Source organism: Bison bison, unplaced genomic scaffold (assembly GCF_000754665.1).
Source record: "Bison bison bison isolate TAMUID 2011002044 unplaced genomic scaffold, Bison_UMD1.0 scf7180017863950, whole genome shotgun sequence".
Classification (NCBI taxonomy): domain Eukaryota; kingdom Metazoa; phylum Chordata; class Mammalia; order Artiodactyla; family Bovidae; genus Bison; species Bison bison.
This window is the reverse complement of record NW_011494522.1, coordinates 739,320-756,455: the sequence shown is the minus strand read 5'-3', so window position 1 is coordinate 756,455 and position 17,136 is coordinate 739,320. Positions and strand designations below refer to the sequence as shown.

General features: G+C 45.8%; 1 protein-coding gene across 1 annotated transcript in view; it reads left to right on the top strand.

Annotated features, from left to right (window-relative positions):
- The window catches only part of CSRP2 (cysteine and glycine-rich protein 2), a 20,758-nt gene that overhangs the window by 240 nt on the left and 3,382 nt on the right, over positions 1-17,136 (top strand). The window contains exons 2-4 of the mRNA XM_010833871.1: positions 1-35; positions 11,277-11,389; positions 14,058-14,226. Of these exons, the coding sequence (XP_010832173.1) occupies positions 11,278-11,389; positions 14,058-14,226 (281 nt within the window). The 5' untranslated portion in view covers positions 1-35; position 11,277. The remainder of the gene's footprint in view (positions 36-11,276; positions 11,390-14,057; positions 14,227-17,136) is intronic.

The following is a 17,136-nucleotide window of genomic DNA, read 5'->3' as shown; positions in this document are numbered from 1 at the left end:
CTCGAACGCTCAGCGTGGTCCTCCTTCCGATTTGAGTGAGTAACCGGAGTAAGGCGATGGGGGTGTTTCGCCGATCCTGGGGATGGGGGTCCCCCTTAGCCCCCCGGGACCCTCAGGCCGCCCTGCGGGCGCCCCCTCCCATCTCCTCTGATGTTACCATCGCGATCCCCATTTGGTACCCCCTTCATCCTCCTCACTCCTGCGCCCCGATCCCCGCCATACCCCTCCACACACCTGCCCTGGTCCCCGCGGCCGCCCGAGACCTGCTCTCGGATCCCGGGTCCCCTGGGCAGAGAAATAATGGTGCGTTATCTCCATACCGGTTTTTCCGGGAGCGAGAGGTAGGGTCGAGAGTTTCGCGTGGCTGCTAATCCGCCGTTTAGTAGTCTTGGGCCCGCTCCTCCAGTGGCGCATTCTCTCTCCGCGAAGAGGAGGGCGGAATCCGAGTCCTGGGGTCTCCTGTGCCCCGAGTGTGCTGTGCGCTGAGGACGACCTTCCCAGGGGTTGGTTCGGAGCCCTGGGGGTGAGCAGGGGGCTCCCACAGCCGGTTGAACCCAGAATGCTTCCTCTGTTGCGGTACAGAGCTCCTGCTAGCCCTGTTGTTCGGTGGCCTCTGCCCACCGAGCGCCGAACCTTAAATGTTGAAGGAACGGGAGTGAAACGTCATATCGATCTGTCCCAGCTTTTTCCGGAACTTTCTACAATTCAGATACAAACCGGGAAAGCAAGAATGCTTGTAAATTCTGCAACAGGTTCTGAAAATCACAACCGCGGTTCCAAAACTCCACGTAGGCAGCCCCCAGGGGGGAGGGGGGAGGGGGCTTTTCTGAGTCAGGAGACACCCACGTCTGCCCCACCCCCACCTCCCAGCCTGGACTTTTGTAGAACGGTATCTGTTTAAATGGTTACTCAAAATGTTTAAGCTGCTTTATTCGCGGTCCAGAGACCAGACTTGTTTTTCATTTTCATTTTATAAATACTTTTTATTTTGGGTAATTTTTTAACTCGAGCAGTAAAAATGGCCTCTATAATTCTTAACTTTTCTAATTAACCTGTTTTAAAGCTCTACTTATAAAAATGCCAAGAATTCAAATAGGACAGCCACAGAGTTGGTTATAATTTGACTCAGATTTTCAGGAAAGAGCTGGGCAATAGATTCTAAAAGGGTAAATTTCACATACTGTGTGTGTGTGTGTGTGTGTGTGTGTGAGAGAGAGAGAGAGAGAGAGAGAAGGTTTATTGTTACTTGTAGCAAGGAAGGAGAATACTTTCCTAAAGCAGTGTCTCCCCAACAGCAAAAGTGTCTCCCCAACAGCAAAACTGGGTAAGTTTTAAGCTAAGGGCACATGCATATTCATGAGGGGGCTTGAGCAAAGGAGAATTCAGCATAGAATTGGGACATAGGTCAACAGAGTCCAAGCCTTAGTCTATTGAAGTTGGGGGCGAGGGGCGAGGGGCGGGGGGGTGCGGAGGGAGGGCGGTCAACATCATTATTTCATCTCCACCAGGGTGGGAGGGCCTTAGTTACTAGTCTCAGGACTTAATGAAACTCAGGTTCTTGATGCCTCATCTCAGAATTCACTGAGAAAGTATTAGGTAAGAAGTGGAGTATTTAAAGAGAAACACACTCCACAGACTGTCTCAGAAGGTGACAGACTGACATACTTTAAAACTGTATGTATTTAAGACATACTTTAAAAACTGCATACCAAACTAGAACAAATTTTAATAAGTCCTCTGTGGTCTCCCCCCACTATCTCATTGGTCATTGCCCTCTAAAACTGATTTCCTCTGATACTTTACCAGTATTTCTCAAGGTTCTTTCTACTCTGAATTCTAGTTTCCTTTTCTCTTTCAGAGTGAAGTTAGGTAGAGACAGGGTCTGCATCTCACGAGTCTTTGAAATTCACAGAACTTTGCTTGGGTATCTTAAACACTGTTGGACCAGAACCAGTACTGGTTAGCTGAATGAATGAATGAAAGTTTGAGTAAGATTGCAATTATAGAGAACAAAGATTTAATTGGACTCAAGCCACGTAAGTATTAGCAGCTTGGAGCTACAGTTTCTATCTTGAATTTTTTAATGGATTCCTCTAAATGTATTCACAAATACTGATTAATACTGGTATGTGCCAAATCCTGAGCTGAAAGCCATACTCTTTGGAAGTCTGTCCTGATGAAACCGCCAACTCACTTGGATCTTGAGGAAACTCTATTTTACATTAAAACAGCAAGAATGATGGCATAGAGTAAAAGTTGGCAGTAATAAAGGAAGAGCTTGAGAAACCTCAGTGCCACTGAATGTGGGGATCTGGGCCTCCAATTTTTCTTCTCTGTCAAAAATCAGGGAAATCAGATGAGCAGGATGAGCACGCCCACTGCAGGAGAGGAGGCATAGCATGGTGAGAAGGACAGGACTGACCAGTTGGGCCCAAATGCACATCCCAGCTTCAGCACCCACTGCTTTGATGACCTTAGGCAAGTTAGTTTACTCTTGGGTCTGTTACTTCATCTTATAAAATGGGTGTTGTAGCACTTACCTTGCAGGGGTTCTCAGAAGGCATGCCGTTCCTTGTACCATTCTGTACTTTGTTGAACACAGGGGTAAATGGCTATCACCGAAAGCCTCCTCTGGGAGAGTGCTGACTTGGACAGTATTGCCTAGGCCTTGCTTGGAGGCCAGCTTTCTTCCCTTTTGCAGGTTTCCTCAACTGTGTCATTTCCTGGGCTGGTATTGCCTGGCATCCCTTGTGTTCTCTTGGATGGGGTTCCCTGCACCTGGGTTCTCGATTACTCAGGATGGTACTACCTAACTTCTTTGTGTCTTGGAACAGTTTGGCAGTCTAGTGAAGTCTCTGGACCCCTTCTTAAACTTTTTAAGTACATAAAGTACATGGTACTAAGTTCACCAATCCTCAGAGTTTCAGGGACTCTGTGGACCTCAGGTTAAGAACCTTGACTTAGGGGAGTTTTCTCAAAATGGATTGTGGAGGAGCCAGGCACAAGTTCTGATTGTTGAACATTTTAATATAAGTCTTAGAGGAAGAACCAAAAGCTGTGTATTGTAAACCATTCGCAAAGGACATCAGGTTCCTTTGTTACTCATCTCATTGTGCCAACACTGCTACTAATTGTCCTCGACTAACAAGAAGATGACACATACCATTGAATACATTTCAGCCGGATGTCTTCCCAGTAAGGTTTCATTGTGGCGTCTTTTCCAGAAGAGAAAAACAGAATCAAATCCTCACCCCTCCCACAGCAGGACAGAAAACACCCAATTTAAAAGAACTTGTTGAGAGTGTAGCATTGACATATATACGCTACCACGTATCAAACAACTAGTGGGAAGCTGCGCTATAGCACAGGGAGCTCAGCTGGGTGCTCTGTGATGACCTAGAGAGGTGGGGGGTGGGGGGGGGAGGAGATACATCTGTCTGTATACATCTATGACTAATTCACTTTGTTCTACAGCAGAAAGTAATACAACATTGTAAACCAAGTATACTCCAATAAAATTTTTTTTTAAAATAAAAATACATTAATCTAAAAAAAAAAAAAAGAACTTGTGCTAATAGGCCATGTCAGTCACTACTGTTTTGTGTTGCTAGCCGTGGTTTACTTTTAGTGAAACATCAGTCAAGTAAACTCAATACAGTCTATTTAAATTTCATTGGTATTTTTAACTTGAATTGGTAATTTTTGGTTTCACAGTTATGAGCCACTTAATAATCTATACCTCAGCTTTCCCACTCATACAATGAGGATAATGATAATGATAATCCTCAGCTGTTACGAGGATTAAGTAAGTTAATATAAGTAAACTACTTAACATAAGTATAGTAAGCTTTACATTTGATTGATTTTTCTTAGTCGCATCCACAACTCTTTGTGACCCCATGGACTGTAGCCCACTAGACGCCTCTGTCCATGGAATTTTCCAGGCAAGAATACTGGGGTGGGTAGCCATTCCCTTTTCCAGGGGATATTCCCCACCCAGGGACTGAACCCGTGTTTCCTGCATCTTCTGGCAGGCGGGTTCTTTACCACCTGGGAAGCCCCAACCTTTACATAACTATTTCTAATTATTGTTACTTATCACATGGCAGACATTATTCTAAGTGCTTTACAAATATCGTCCAATCTCAAAACTGCCTTATGATGTAAATAAGCAGTATCTCCATTTTTAAAATGAGAAAATGAGCAGATCAGATAACCAACCTAAGATCTTTTGGCAAATAAACAGTAGTCTTGGCAGATCAATCTCAGTCTGACTGTATGTAAAAACCACACAAACATTAAATTGTCTGAGTAATTAAATATCTTATCGTTTGCACAGATTCTGGACAGATGGAGGTCTGGCAGACGGAGGTCAGAGTGACCAAGCTGAGAGCGTAGTTGTATTCTAATGGGTGATTTGGCAGCTTGTCTCCAAATCTGTGTCAAGGATTTTGCTGTCCTCCGAGTTGAAGACATGAGTGGCAACAAGATATAGAAGCAGTAATGAATGGTGAGGGTGAGGTGAACACAGGAGTGCTTTTAGACAGAAGGGAGGTTTCCCTCAGGAGGAGGATGGACTTGGGAGAGCATTGAGGAGTGGTAGAGTGCTTTTTGGCTGAGAGCAGCCGTTTGGGTGTGAGATAAGCAGAGAGGACACTTAACTGCCAGTTGGCTGGATGAAGACACTGGGCAGAATGGAAGGCATCCCTGGGTGTAAGTTACAATTCACGCTCCAGTGATCTGAATGTTCTCCATCCTTAAATCAGACACTAGAGTTTGGGGGACAGCTTGTGGTTCTGGAGTCAGACATGAGTGGTTGAACCTAGATTTGCATCTTTGGAGGTCACTGATCTGAGCAAGTCACTTAACCCCAGAACATCTGCTAACCATATTTCAGGCCCACTGGTGCTCCTGAAGGAAAAGGAGGCCCATGTTTATGGAGCACAGGCTCTCTGCCAGGAACTTTACGAATGTTATTAATATCTCGTTAAATCCTTAACAGTCGACCTATGAGAGACTGCTCATCCATTTCCAAGTTGTAGCTGAAGACATAAAGGCTCAGGGGATCAGGAACTTGGTTAAGATAGCAGAGCTGATCACCGACTTTCAGGCTTACAAGTGTCTGATTCTGAGTCCCACACTTTCTCTTCCTCCAGGAATGACGTAGAGGCAGCATGTGCACTGCAATTTCTATGGCCGACATAAAATAATAATCTTGAATTCAGAACCTTGACTGATCTCTGGAATCTTTTTTCAACATAGTTGCAGGAACCCGTATCAGTGAACAAGATGAAACTATCCTGGCATCCCTCTATCAGTAGACTTCCCAAACCCCTTCTGCGTGCGTCTGGGCTTTGGGTTATGTTATTTTGCTGTTACTTGTTTATATACCTCTACCACCAAAGTAGAACTCCCTGAGAAACTGGCACTCTCCCTTTACCCTTCTATCCTCTGCTCCCGACCCAGGATACAGCTTGTAAGATGCTGAGTTAATAGGTCTGCAGGAGAGCTGCACAAACAGTGCAGCGTTAGTCTTTATCAGCTGCTCCTATGCTGCCAGAATTACTCGAGATTCAGAAATGAAGTCAGGAGTTAACTGGATGAGGGAGGGAAGTCAGTTTTCCTGATGTTTTAGAGGGATTAGGGGTATAATGAAGGAATGGATGGACTCTGAGATGGGTAGGAGATGAGTATTGATAACAAAGACTGAACATGACTAAATACCGACGGTAAAGGCTACCAGTGATTAGATGCTGACTAGAAGGACATTTTCTCATCTGATTCTCTTAACAACTCTATATGAAAGGCACTGCTGTCCTCCTTTTGCACATGAGGGAAGTGAGACTGTTGACTCCAAAATCCATTTTCTTAGTTCACCCTGAGGCTGAGCTCTCCTGAAGCCCAGCTTGAGGATCTGGCCTTGGTAGAAGGAGCCCATCACTCAGATGCAGTCTCACTCAGATAAGGGATGTAGACTAATAAGAAGGTAGTTTGGGTCGAAGAAGAAAATTTTAGAATGGGCATTCATATATGAATGCTCGTGAAGCTTAATTTCCAATTATTTACAGCTCTCAAACTCTGGCCTCTTTAAAAACCACTGTGTTTGGGGACAGTTACATATTCTTTAACAAGTGACCCTATCTGGATGTGGCTCAAAATGAAACTGGTTTATAGTAGATTGTCCTCTTGGGAAGTTATTATAGTATGATAACAAAGATTCTAGTATAATAACAAAGACCTGCATATAGTCGTAAAATGGCAGGTCTTCTGGAAGCATTTAGAATCTAGGTTTATGAACAATTCACTCGGCATCAGAGCAATTAACTTAAATTGCAAGTGGTGACATGGAGACTTGAAATTCATGGGTTTGCGTCATTCAGATCCTAAAATAAGGCAGTTAGCGCAGCACAGGTGGGGAGAATGATGCCTCTGGCCACTGGCTATCTAGAGAATGAGCTAACTTTACCACAAGGTGACTCAGATTTAGACAGTAAGTTTCTTCTTGGGCTAAGTCTTATGGGTTCTGGGTGTGGTGCCTTTAGACTAGCGAGAAGCAGCAAAGAGAAACTGCACATAGGTGTTTGGATGAAAATCAAGTTTTTTTCATCCAGCACAGTGGATAAATCCTAGTGCTGGAACTCTTTCCGGTAATGAGAACCAAAGAACAAGATGAAAAACCGGAATTAGCCCCAGTGTGGCCTCTTTTGCAAGGTGTGTGTAACGTGGGATTTTCTTACCATTCTGTAAATTAATGCACAGGATCAGGGAAAGGCATGCAGACTGCTCAGTGCAAATCCAGTCTGCTGTGATTAATGTCAGCTGTTGTGGAGCAGTGCAGCCGGGAGCTTGCAGGAAAAATGAAGTTTTGCGTCTGTGTGTGTTTTAATATATGCATAGCAGTGCCAAGAGTGACAGGAATGGAAGATGGTCCCATTCCCTCTGCCAGATTTAGCAAATGTGCAGAGGGGCACACCCCAAAGGTGTAAATTCAAACTTAATTTCATAGTCCCCACGAGTGCCAACTGCCATTTACTTGTGGTGCATTGTAACGTCCCAGAAGGTTTATGAGTGACTGATCAGGTGACTTTTCTTTACGGCTGTTGCTCTGAGCTGTGTCCTATGGGTCCTGGTCAGGGGGTTTCCTCTAGGAAGACTCCTGGAAGGGTGGACAGTATGAGATGCTCCCCCATCCTCAAGATGCCAGTTACTGGATATCTGCCAAGAAAAAAATTTATGTATTTGTGTTTTATCTTCACAATATCTCTGTGAGGTAGAGGGTTACCTTCCCCCCTTCTTTTGCAGATAAGAAAGCCAAAGATTGCACAACCATTATAATAGTGAAATTAACCCAGGTCTGTCTAAATCAATGTTTTCCTTCATCTCTCCCTTCCTTCTTTGCCCTCCTTTCCTTCCATTACAAAATATTTCAGACATACGAAACAGAGAATAACATAAGATACACCCAGCTACCCACTATCCAGCTTAACCAATAAACATAAATCCAGCTGGCTCTCTCTGAGGATGCCCTATTAGCCTGGCCCACAGGGAGCATTATTCAGAAACCCTGAGCAAAGCCTTTAAGCTGAGTGCAATTTTTAAAAAGTTAATGATTTGGAAATTGTGCTGAGAATCTAAGAATGTGACGGAGAAAAGTAGGGCAGTGCTACCGCTGTCTTCATAAGATCGAATCGGGAAGTGTACAAATTGAAAACGGCAAGATTCTTTTAAAACAATAGAAATTATGTATTTTAACATATGCCAAATACTCTGGTAGATGATGTGGGGGGAAGACAGAACTGTGATCCCCACCCCCAAAGGAAGAAGTTCTTAAAATGCTAAGCTGAATAGCTATTGGATAGGTATTTCCCCAAAAGATGACTACTTACCTTTGACTGGCATGGTGTGAACAGCAGGAATCAGACTTGACTTATAAGAAGTGAATTTATGTAACCCTGAATTGCATAAGAAAAGGGAGGATATTCTTCCTTTTTTAAAAGTCCCGAGTTGCTCTACAGCAGAGAGAAACATAGAGTGACAAGTTAGTTTTGATGTATTTTTAGATGCTGTTCACAGAAAACCCAGGACAGTGTTAGTCTTGATAGAAGTCTAGCTCCTGACAGGTCATTGCTCCAAAGTAAATATGATACAGATTGGCGGTACCATGACACTTTCGAATGCGAAGAGAAGGGCCTTGCCGATAATGTATTTTAAAAGCCAGCTAGGCTGTTGATGTTTGGGATCCGATTTTAAGTCACTACAGCATCATTACCTACAAGTCTGGCTTTGGTGTTTGGATACCTCAGAATCATGGGGTTACTTCCAGCAGATGTCTGTTGTATCTGTGAGCATTCCAGAACACAGGTAACTTTGGAGCCATGGGGCAAGGTCATTACATTAACTCTGCTCCAAGCTCAAGCCAGGGAGGGCTGTTGGAGCCAAGCTCTGTGTCAAGTTCTGCAGTCGGGCTCAGGTTTCACTGTGGATTTAAACAACGGAGCATCTGTCTGCAGGGACGGGAATGAGAATTTATGCAACTACTAAAGGACAGAAGGAAATGGCACCCCACTCCAGTACTCTTGCCCGGAAACTCCCATGACAGAGGAGCCTGGGAGGCTGCAGTCCATGGGGTCGCAAAGAGTTGGACACGGGACACGACTGAGCAACTTCACTTTTCAGTTTCATGCATTGGAGAAGGAAATGGCAACCCACTCCAGTGTTCTTGCCTGGAGAATCCCAGGGACGGGGGAGCCTGGTGGGCTGCCGTCTATGGGGTCGCACAGAGTTGGACACGACTGAAGCGACTTAGCAGCAAAGGACAGCATGCAGATATATCCCATTGGTGCTGGGTATCGATCCTATACGATGCCTTCACAGGAGCCTGGTAACATGTGTGGACCCCAGGAATTAATCTCTTCCTGTCTGAACAAGGGAAATAGGCTTTCTGCAAGTTGAGGCCAACAGACAGTGATAACTGGTCCCATCAGGCCTTGGTGTGTCTCTCTGTGTGTTGCTGCTGCTGTTTATTTCTGAGACCAGGGGCTCTATCTCCCAAAGGGAATTTATTGGCTCATATAACTGAAGAGCACGGGATACAACAAGGTGAAGCTGAAAAGCATCTAGTTTCTCTGTTTTCCTCTATGCTGGCTTCATTCTTAAGTTTTCTTGCAGACAGCTGCTAGCAACGCCCCTCCTGCATTCGCCCAGTTAGTTGTAAACCAAAGACCAGGTTTCACTTCCATTGAACTGGCCTGGGGTCCTGTGCCTGGTCCTAAACCAGTCATCACAGGGGATGCAGTGATCTGACCGGTATGACGAGTCGCATGTCCAACCCTGGAGTGGAGGGTAGAGTCAAACCCCTCTAACCCAGGGCTTCTCAAACCGTCTGTGATAAAGGACCATTCTCTTTAATTTCCAAATAGAGACTGACTGTCTGTCCTCTGTCCAACAAGATGAGTCCACTGGTCATGCTCTTGATTGTTGTGGCATAAAACTGCGGAAAGGTTTCTAAATGCTTACCTGCATGTTGTCTTGAATTGGTAGCAAGCACCGTGGACTGTCTCCAGGAAACTGCATTTAGTAAGTCTCTTAAACCACATGTGCCGAGAAAGAGATGGCTGCTTCCCTGGAGAGAATCTGAGGAAAGTATTCCCAGAAGAGGGGTCAGAGAAGGCTGGGTACCAGCAGGGTGCCCAACACGGAGATTAATTCTGTCAGGCTTTCTTGTGGAAAGACCTCACCTCAGTGTTCAGGAAGCCTTGCGTTCTTGATGGTCTAAATGGTGTAGGATGGTAAGTGGGATGGGAATTTTCTCCATCCTCCTTTTTAATCTTAAGACTGAAGGTTCTTCAGTGTTTTGCTTAAGAAGCTGTCCCTGTCCCTTCTTTTTCTGGCCAGATTTGAGTTAGTCAGGACGTCCCAGCTTTCTTAGCGAGCTGTGAACACTTCGTACCGAGGCCAGCCGCTCATCCAAGGGGACGCAACAGACAAGGGCTGCAAACACCACTGACTGAAGGGAAGTCTGGAAATGACGGTGGAAGCCAAAGGGATCCTGGTACTGTGTTTTTAGATACTGTGTTGTAGGTACTGCAGGGCTGACATAACATGCTGTCTTTACAGGACAACTGTAACTGGCAAAGGCAGTCGAGCAGGTTGGCCATTTAGAACTAGGCATTTTAAACTGGGTCCAAGTAGACCAAGTCATTGAGAGAGAGACGAGAACACGCTGCCCTACATCATAGCAGGACAGCCAAGGATTTCAGCTTCCAGCTGCTCTGCCACAAGTCACACTGTGTGTGTGCTCAGTTGCTCAGTCGTGTCTCACTCTGTGCGACGCTGCCATGCTCCTCTGTCCATGGGACTGCCCAGGCAAGAATACTGGAGTGGGTTACCATTTCCTCCCCCAGGGGATCTTCCTGACCCAGGGATCGAACCCAGGTCTCCGGAGTCTCTTGCTTTGGCAGGTGGATTCTTTACCACTGAGTCGCCTGGGAAGCCCGATCAGGCCACACTACTTAGGAGGTTTTTCTGACACACTCAACGAGAATTCACTTCACCAGGAAGGGGACTGGCAACATATTTTGTATGGACGGACAGACCCATCAGAGAGGGATAGCCAGCTGTTGGCTGGACCGGAGGACACTGGATTAGTGAGGCACAGAAGCTTATATGGTCGCCATCTGGATGGAGATCTGTTGTGGTTACAGCCGGGCTCCACCCACGCAGTTGTGCTAGTCAGATAAACAACTGTTTATGCTGTGAACTCCCGTAACTTTACAGAAGATACACAAATTCAGCACTTGCTTCCTCCCTAGAAAGTGTGTCATAGTTTGTGTATGTTAAATGGTTAAGAGTTTGGCAGTGTTACAATGAAGTAAACATGTAACAAAAAGCTCTGCCCTTCAGCTGAGTTTTCAAACAGTTCATTACAGCTGGCTGCGCTGGTGGGGTGTTTGCCTTTCCGCTCCCTACACTGCTTTCTTAAAGCCTGTGGATGCGGGTGGCGGTTTGTTTTGTGCCTGGCGACCTGCACTGATGTATTGTCCTTTGTCCTGTAGCAGGAAAAAAACCTGTTTGTGACAACCCCGTTTCCTAGTGAAAGAGCTATAATTTGGAAGGCAAGATGAGGTTATGTGGAGGACCCGCCCGTCTTTGAAAGGTGTGGTCGGGGCAGGTTATAGAGAAATGAACGCTGTCCCCCGGGTCTAAACAGCCCTCCGGGGAACCTGTGCGGCGTCTCGTCGGGTAGGGGCCCGTCCTAACGATGCTCTCTTCCGCAGGATGCCTGTCTGGGGAGGTGGCAACAAGTGCGGGGCCTGTGGGAGGACCGTGTACCACGCCGAGGAGGTGCAGTGTGACGGCCGGAGCTTCCACCGCTGCTGCTTCCTGTGCAGTGAGTCTCCCTGAGCTCGGACTCGCGTGTGGGAGCTTCCATTCACCTACTTCAGGAAGAGGCTGCTTCTGTTAACAAAGCTGACACCAGCAGTCCCAGTGGTTTCTGCCTGTCTGTCCTCCTGGACAGTGCATGCGCCCAGCCTCCCAGCAAGGACAGCGAGCCAGACACTCAGCCTGCGTCCCCACAGCACTTCCCCTCCACTCGGCTCCCATGCACGTTATCAGTTATCACGTCTGTCTCCCCTGCCACACCCAGAGCGCGCGGGTGTCTGTGGTATGGCGTCCAGCACAGTCCCTGGCGCATCCCGGGGCTTGGCTCCAATCCCCGGATGAACGGCTCACTCCCTGTCCGCTCCGGCTTTCTCGTCCTGGCCGACCTCCTCCTCTTTGAAACCTACTGGCGGGTTTCTCAGCATGTCAGTCGTTGAAATTCACATGTCTAGAAGCTCAGATCCTGACTTCTCTGATAGTGAATATATACAGTTCTCTCTTGTTAATGATGTCCTAAATTTGAGGGAAAGGAACTAAGGAAATGAGAATACCATAGAATTTGTGGGGAATTCCTGTTGTTTCTGGATGGAGAATGAGCAGAGTGTCTGATGAAGACAGGAAGTAGCCCATGAAACAGCACATGCCCAACTGCTCCATGGAGGAGCAGTACCTGATAAGGAGAGAAAGAGGATAGGAGAGAAGCCCCCCACCCGCCACGCTGCAGACTCCTCCTGAGGACCACCAAGTCTTCAGTCTTAAAACGGGAGAGTAGCTGCTTCAGAAAACTCAACGTTAATCAGCTTGACTCAAATGACAAATTTTCTTTAATGAAGGATTTGTCACATGAGGAACCCTCCCATCCGTGCAGCTTATCTGCCATCTCTAGAGTACCGTGCAGTGAAAACTACTGTTAGGAGTTCTGTATGTTTTTTTAAAAAAATTAGTTACACTAAGGAATAAGGAATAATCAGAAAGAACTTCCCTCACAAATTTTAGTCATCCTTTTCCTTCTAGGCACCAACACTGAAGGCATCTGGACCTTTTTATACAGCAACTGCTTTACAAGCGGTCAGAGACAGACGAGAGAGTTGCAGCTACACAGAATACAAACAGCTATGAGTGTGTGCTCTGTGCGCCTCCATAGCAGCTCGCATTCCTCAGATTTGGTTTAACCATTTCGTCTCTTAGAAGTTAATTTTCTTTTAAAGGAATCTAATTTTTCCATAGCTTCGTACCAAGAGAGTGTAAGAACAAAGAGGAAATGCAAATACTTGAAAAATTGTTCTTAGTTTCCTCTAGGTTAAGCCATGATGTCTGCACCATAATCAAGCCAGTGTTTATTAAATGTCAAGGTCATCACTGGTCATTTTTATTACTCTTTCCTAATATTTGCCTCTGCTGACTAAAGCCTTTTAAGGAAATAATTTACAGTAGTTTATAGACCTAGAATTTTACTGCATAGAATGCAGATGAGGCCTTAGGGGGAGGGGCTGGTTCTCCAGTAAAAATTTCATATATTTAAACTTGTTCTGGTTCATACATACGTGTTTAAAGTTTTTTTCTGTGTATTCTGTGAAGGGTGTTTGTTCTTTAGCAGTGTACAATTTTAGGTTCACTCTGTCTTTAGGCAGACATATGTATGTCAGTACTTGAGCCTCAGCATCAAGGTTCAAAGGTGATGATAGCATTCTGTTCTACCAGAGAAGACTTCAGTCTAAGAGAACAGAAACTTCACCATCCAGCTCTGCCCTGAAGCAGCCAGCTGGCCACGTCTCCCTGCCCCTCTGTCTCTCCTCTTTCCATCTCTTCTTTAAAGGGGGGGACCCCCTCCTCTATCGCACTAGGGCGGGCTTTCCTGCTGCCCAGCTGTGCTACCAGTGAGCTTTCTCACAGTTTGTTTTTTTTCTCCAGCTTAATTGCAGTTTTAGAAAGTGAAATAATGTCTGGATAAAACTTGATGACATTTGGCAGTTTTATGAAGTGGGATACGTGGAAATGTCTTGTGGTTAAGAAATCCATCAAGAAAGAATGTGTTCCCCTCTGGGACTGAAGGGAGACTTGAAACCACTTGACGATTTTCAGACGTTACTTATCACTGCTGGAGAAGCTGGTGGTGAGATGCGAGAAGACCGTTTTTTCCCTTCCAGTCTAGTGATGAAAACTAGAATTCTGGATTTAAAACTGTTTTCATCCCAGGAGGTGCTTTTGGGGGAGGAGGAGCTGCAGAGGCAGCCCCTCCCCCCTGTCAAGGCACTCCTGCCCTTTTGTTCTTTAACAATACTTGAAGGGGATGAAAAGACTGAGTGTTGAGGGCTAGGAGCAAAGGCCTGGGCACAAAGCGCTAGCTCTGGTGCTTTTGTGCACGAATCACAGTCACCTCTGAAACCTCCCTCCCTCCTGCCTGGGAGGCAGATCCTACCACAAAGTTTGAGGCTTCAGGATGTTAACATTCTAATGTATTTCTAATGCAAACCGTCATATAGGTGGAGGAAGGCAGATTCTCACAGATAACTGAGCAGTCCAGACGCCGTCGGGTGGCTTTTGGGAAGCAGAGAATAAAGCAGGAATGAGAGCCTGTGCCTTTCCCTTTTCTAAGTTTTGTGTCAGCCCTATCATTGTTCTAAGGAAAAAGGCATTTTGGGCACATTTTTTAAGTCTAACTTTTTCCCCCTCAGTGGTTTGCAGGAAGAATTTAGATAGTACAACAGTGGCAATTCACGATGAAGAAATCTACTGCAAATCCTGCTACGGAAAGAAGTACGGGCCAAAAGGCTACGGGTACGGCCAGGGCGCAGGCACCCTCAACATGGACCGGGGCGAGAGGTTGGGCATCAAGCCCGAGAGGTGAGTCAGGCTTCTGACCGGCAGGGAGGAGGAGTGGCCATTCATGTGGCTTGATGAGCAGCGGAACCTGGGTGTTTCCAGGTTTTTAGCTTGAAATAATCAAAGACAATGACTCAGATTTACTGCTGTTCTTTAAGCTTGAAATAATGGACAGTTTTGGACCTGGCAAAGCTCTTATTAATTATTCTAGTGATGTGCAGTCCCGGTTTATAGCATTCTGAGCTGTATCAAGGAGTCATGATATTCTCAAAAGCAAGTGCTACTTTCACAGCGCTTCAAAGATGTCAGATGTAGTGTCGGAATCAGGAGATGCGTTTCTCCTGTGCAGTTACGCAGTCGGCGACGATTCCTCAGTCACTCCCTCCATGCCAGAATGCTTCCTCACCAAGAAGTGACTTTTCTTTAGCTTACTTAAAACTGGAAATTATTTCCCGTGTTTGATTCTATGAGATGAGTTGCTATTAAAGGTGTCAGTACCCAAGTAAGCCAAGTGCTAATAAATCTGCTAAATTTTAGTGATACATGTTGAGACTAATTTCTTCACATAAAACTTATTCCTATTGTTGACCCAATAATTCCCTCATTTGAACTTCGTATTTTTCACATCCACTTTTATACTGAAGAAGCCAAAAGTGGTGTAATAATCCTGTAAGATGGCCTTTCCCTTGGACAAGGCCATTAATTGTGCCCTTACTCTAGACTGGACACGATGCAATAATATATGGTAACTCATATACTTCTCACAGTCCTATAAAGTAGGGCTTCCCATCTTAGGAACAAAGTAAGACAGAATTAAGTGATTTGCCTAAAGTCACACTGCTAGTTAACTGTAGAGCCTGGAACAGTGTAACTCCAAAGCTTATACTCTTAAGCACAAGGCATTATGGTATGCCTGAAATAATGTCTGCTGAACATGTATGTTCATTCTGTATAATCTTCATAGTAACTCTGAGTTTACTTTGTCCCTGTTTTATAGACAGGGCACTAAGGCTCAGTTCACACAGATAAGTAGCAGAGCCAGGATTTGAACATTTGTCCTCTTGGCCCCAAACCTGTGCTCCTTTCTGCATCGAAGCCCACCTCTCTCTCGTTTCTTCTGCTCTCTGAGCCATGGTGCCTTGCTGGGCGTCAGCTGTACCAGGACTGACTCATTCACTGCTGCATGCCGTCACTTGCAGGAAGGCCAGCTTACCTCTGACTTCGTTAATGTTCACTGTTCTTGTTCTGCTCTTTTCCAACTTGTTAAAATCCATTCTTGTTCCCCAAGATTTTATTTCAAGCACAGATCTGTCCAGCTTCCCCCTAAACAGAGCTCATCCATGACCCCAAAGTGAGTCAGTGACTGTGGCCATAGTGGTAAAGCCACAAGGACCAGTGGCCCCTCCTCTGTGTCTGCTCTTCCCATGTCCTCCAGTAACTGGCCAATGTTCCAAGCTGGCCTGTGTGATCTGTGCCCTCCCCTCTTCCCTGTGTTAGCCTGGCCCTGTGCCATGCATCCAGCAGGACTAGGTGTAGGCTTTCCTTTTCTGGAAGCCTCTCTTAGTGACTGCACTCTGGGAGCACCTGTGGTCTGGAAGGCCCCCATGTGGTCAGCGCAACAGGTGTGGGGCGCACACAGCTCCAGGAGAATTTCTTGACGAGGCAGCACTTGGGGCAGGGACATCTTCATTGGGCAGACCTGGATTTTTTTAGTTCAGGCTCACCAATTTACTAATACTCTAGCCCTTCAGCAGGTTATTCAACACATAAGCCCATGTTTCCTCATCTGACATTCAAGGTAACAATTAACCATACCTTCTGAGGTTGTTAGTTCCCTGGTGACTCAGATGGTAAAAGAAGAAGCCAAAACTGCATGCAATGTGGGAGACCCAGGTTTGATCCCTGAGTCAGGAAGATCCCCTGGAGAAGGGCATGGCAACCCAGTCCAGTATTCTTGCCTGGAGAATCCCATGGACAGAGGTGGGTCGCAGTCCATGGGGTTGCAAAGAGTCAGACATGACTAAGCGACTTTCCCTTCCGAGGTTGTTGGAAGGAAGGTGGAAGATAATCCACGTCAAGTTCTTCTCAGTAGGACTGGCAGATCTGGAAATTTTTCTTGGAGAACACGTAACTACAAGTGTTGGATACAGTGAGTAGCTTTTAAAGATCACAAAGTAGGTGGGGGTGTCCTTTGGTATCTGCAGGGGGTTGGTTCCAGCACCCTTACAGATTCCAAGACCCGAGAACGCTCAGATTTTACACAAAAAGGTGTAGTATTTGCATGTCACCCACACATCCTCCCAGGCACTTTTAAGTCACCTCTGGATGACTCCTAAGACCTATTACAATGTAAGTGCTATGTAAATAGTTGCTGCTATGTGGTAAACTCAGGTGTTACTTTCTGGAACTTCCTGGAATTTTTTTTCTTGAGTATTTTCAGTCTGAGGCTGCATCAGTCTGTGGATGCACAACTTGTGGATAAAGAGGGCTGACTATATATATATATATACACATACAGTGGGTGGTGGAGTTTTAAAAATATGCCCATTTACAGACAATTCAATCCTGTGAATTAGTACTGTGAATTGGTATTTGTTGCTTAGAATAAAATTTCCAGTGGCCACATCAAACATGATTCAAGAAATTCTGTACATGAAACAATTTGCTGCTGCTGCTGCTAAGTCGCTTCAGTCGTGTCCAACTCTGTGCGACCCCATAGACGGCAGCCCACCAGGCTCCCCCGTCCCTGGGATTCTCCAGGCAAGAACACTGGAGTGGGTTGCCATTTCCTTCTCCAATGCATGAAAGTGAAAAGTGAAAGTGAAGTTGCTCAGTCGTGTCTGACTCTTAGCGACCCCATGGAGTGCAGCCCACCAGGCTCCTCTGTCCATGGGATTTTCCAGGCAAGAGTACTGGAGTGGGGTGCCATTG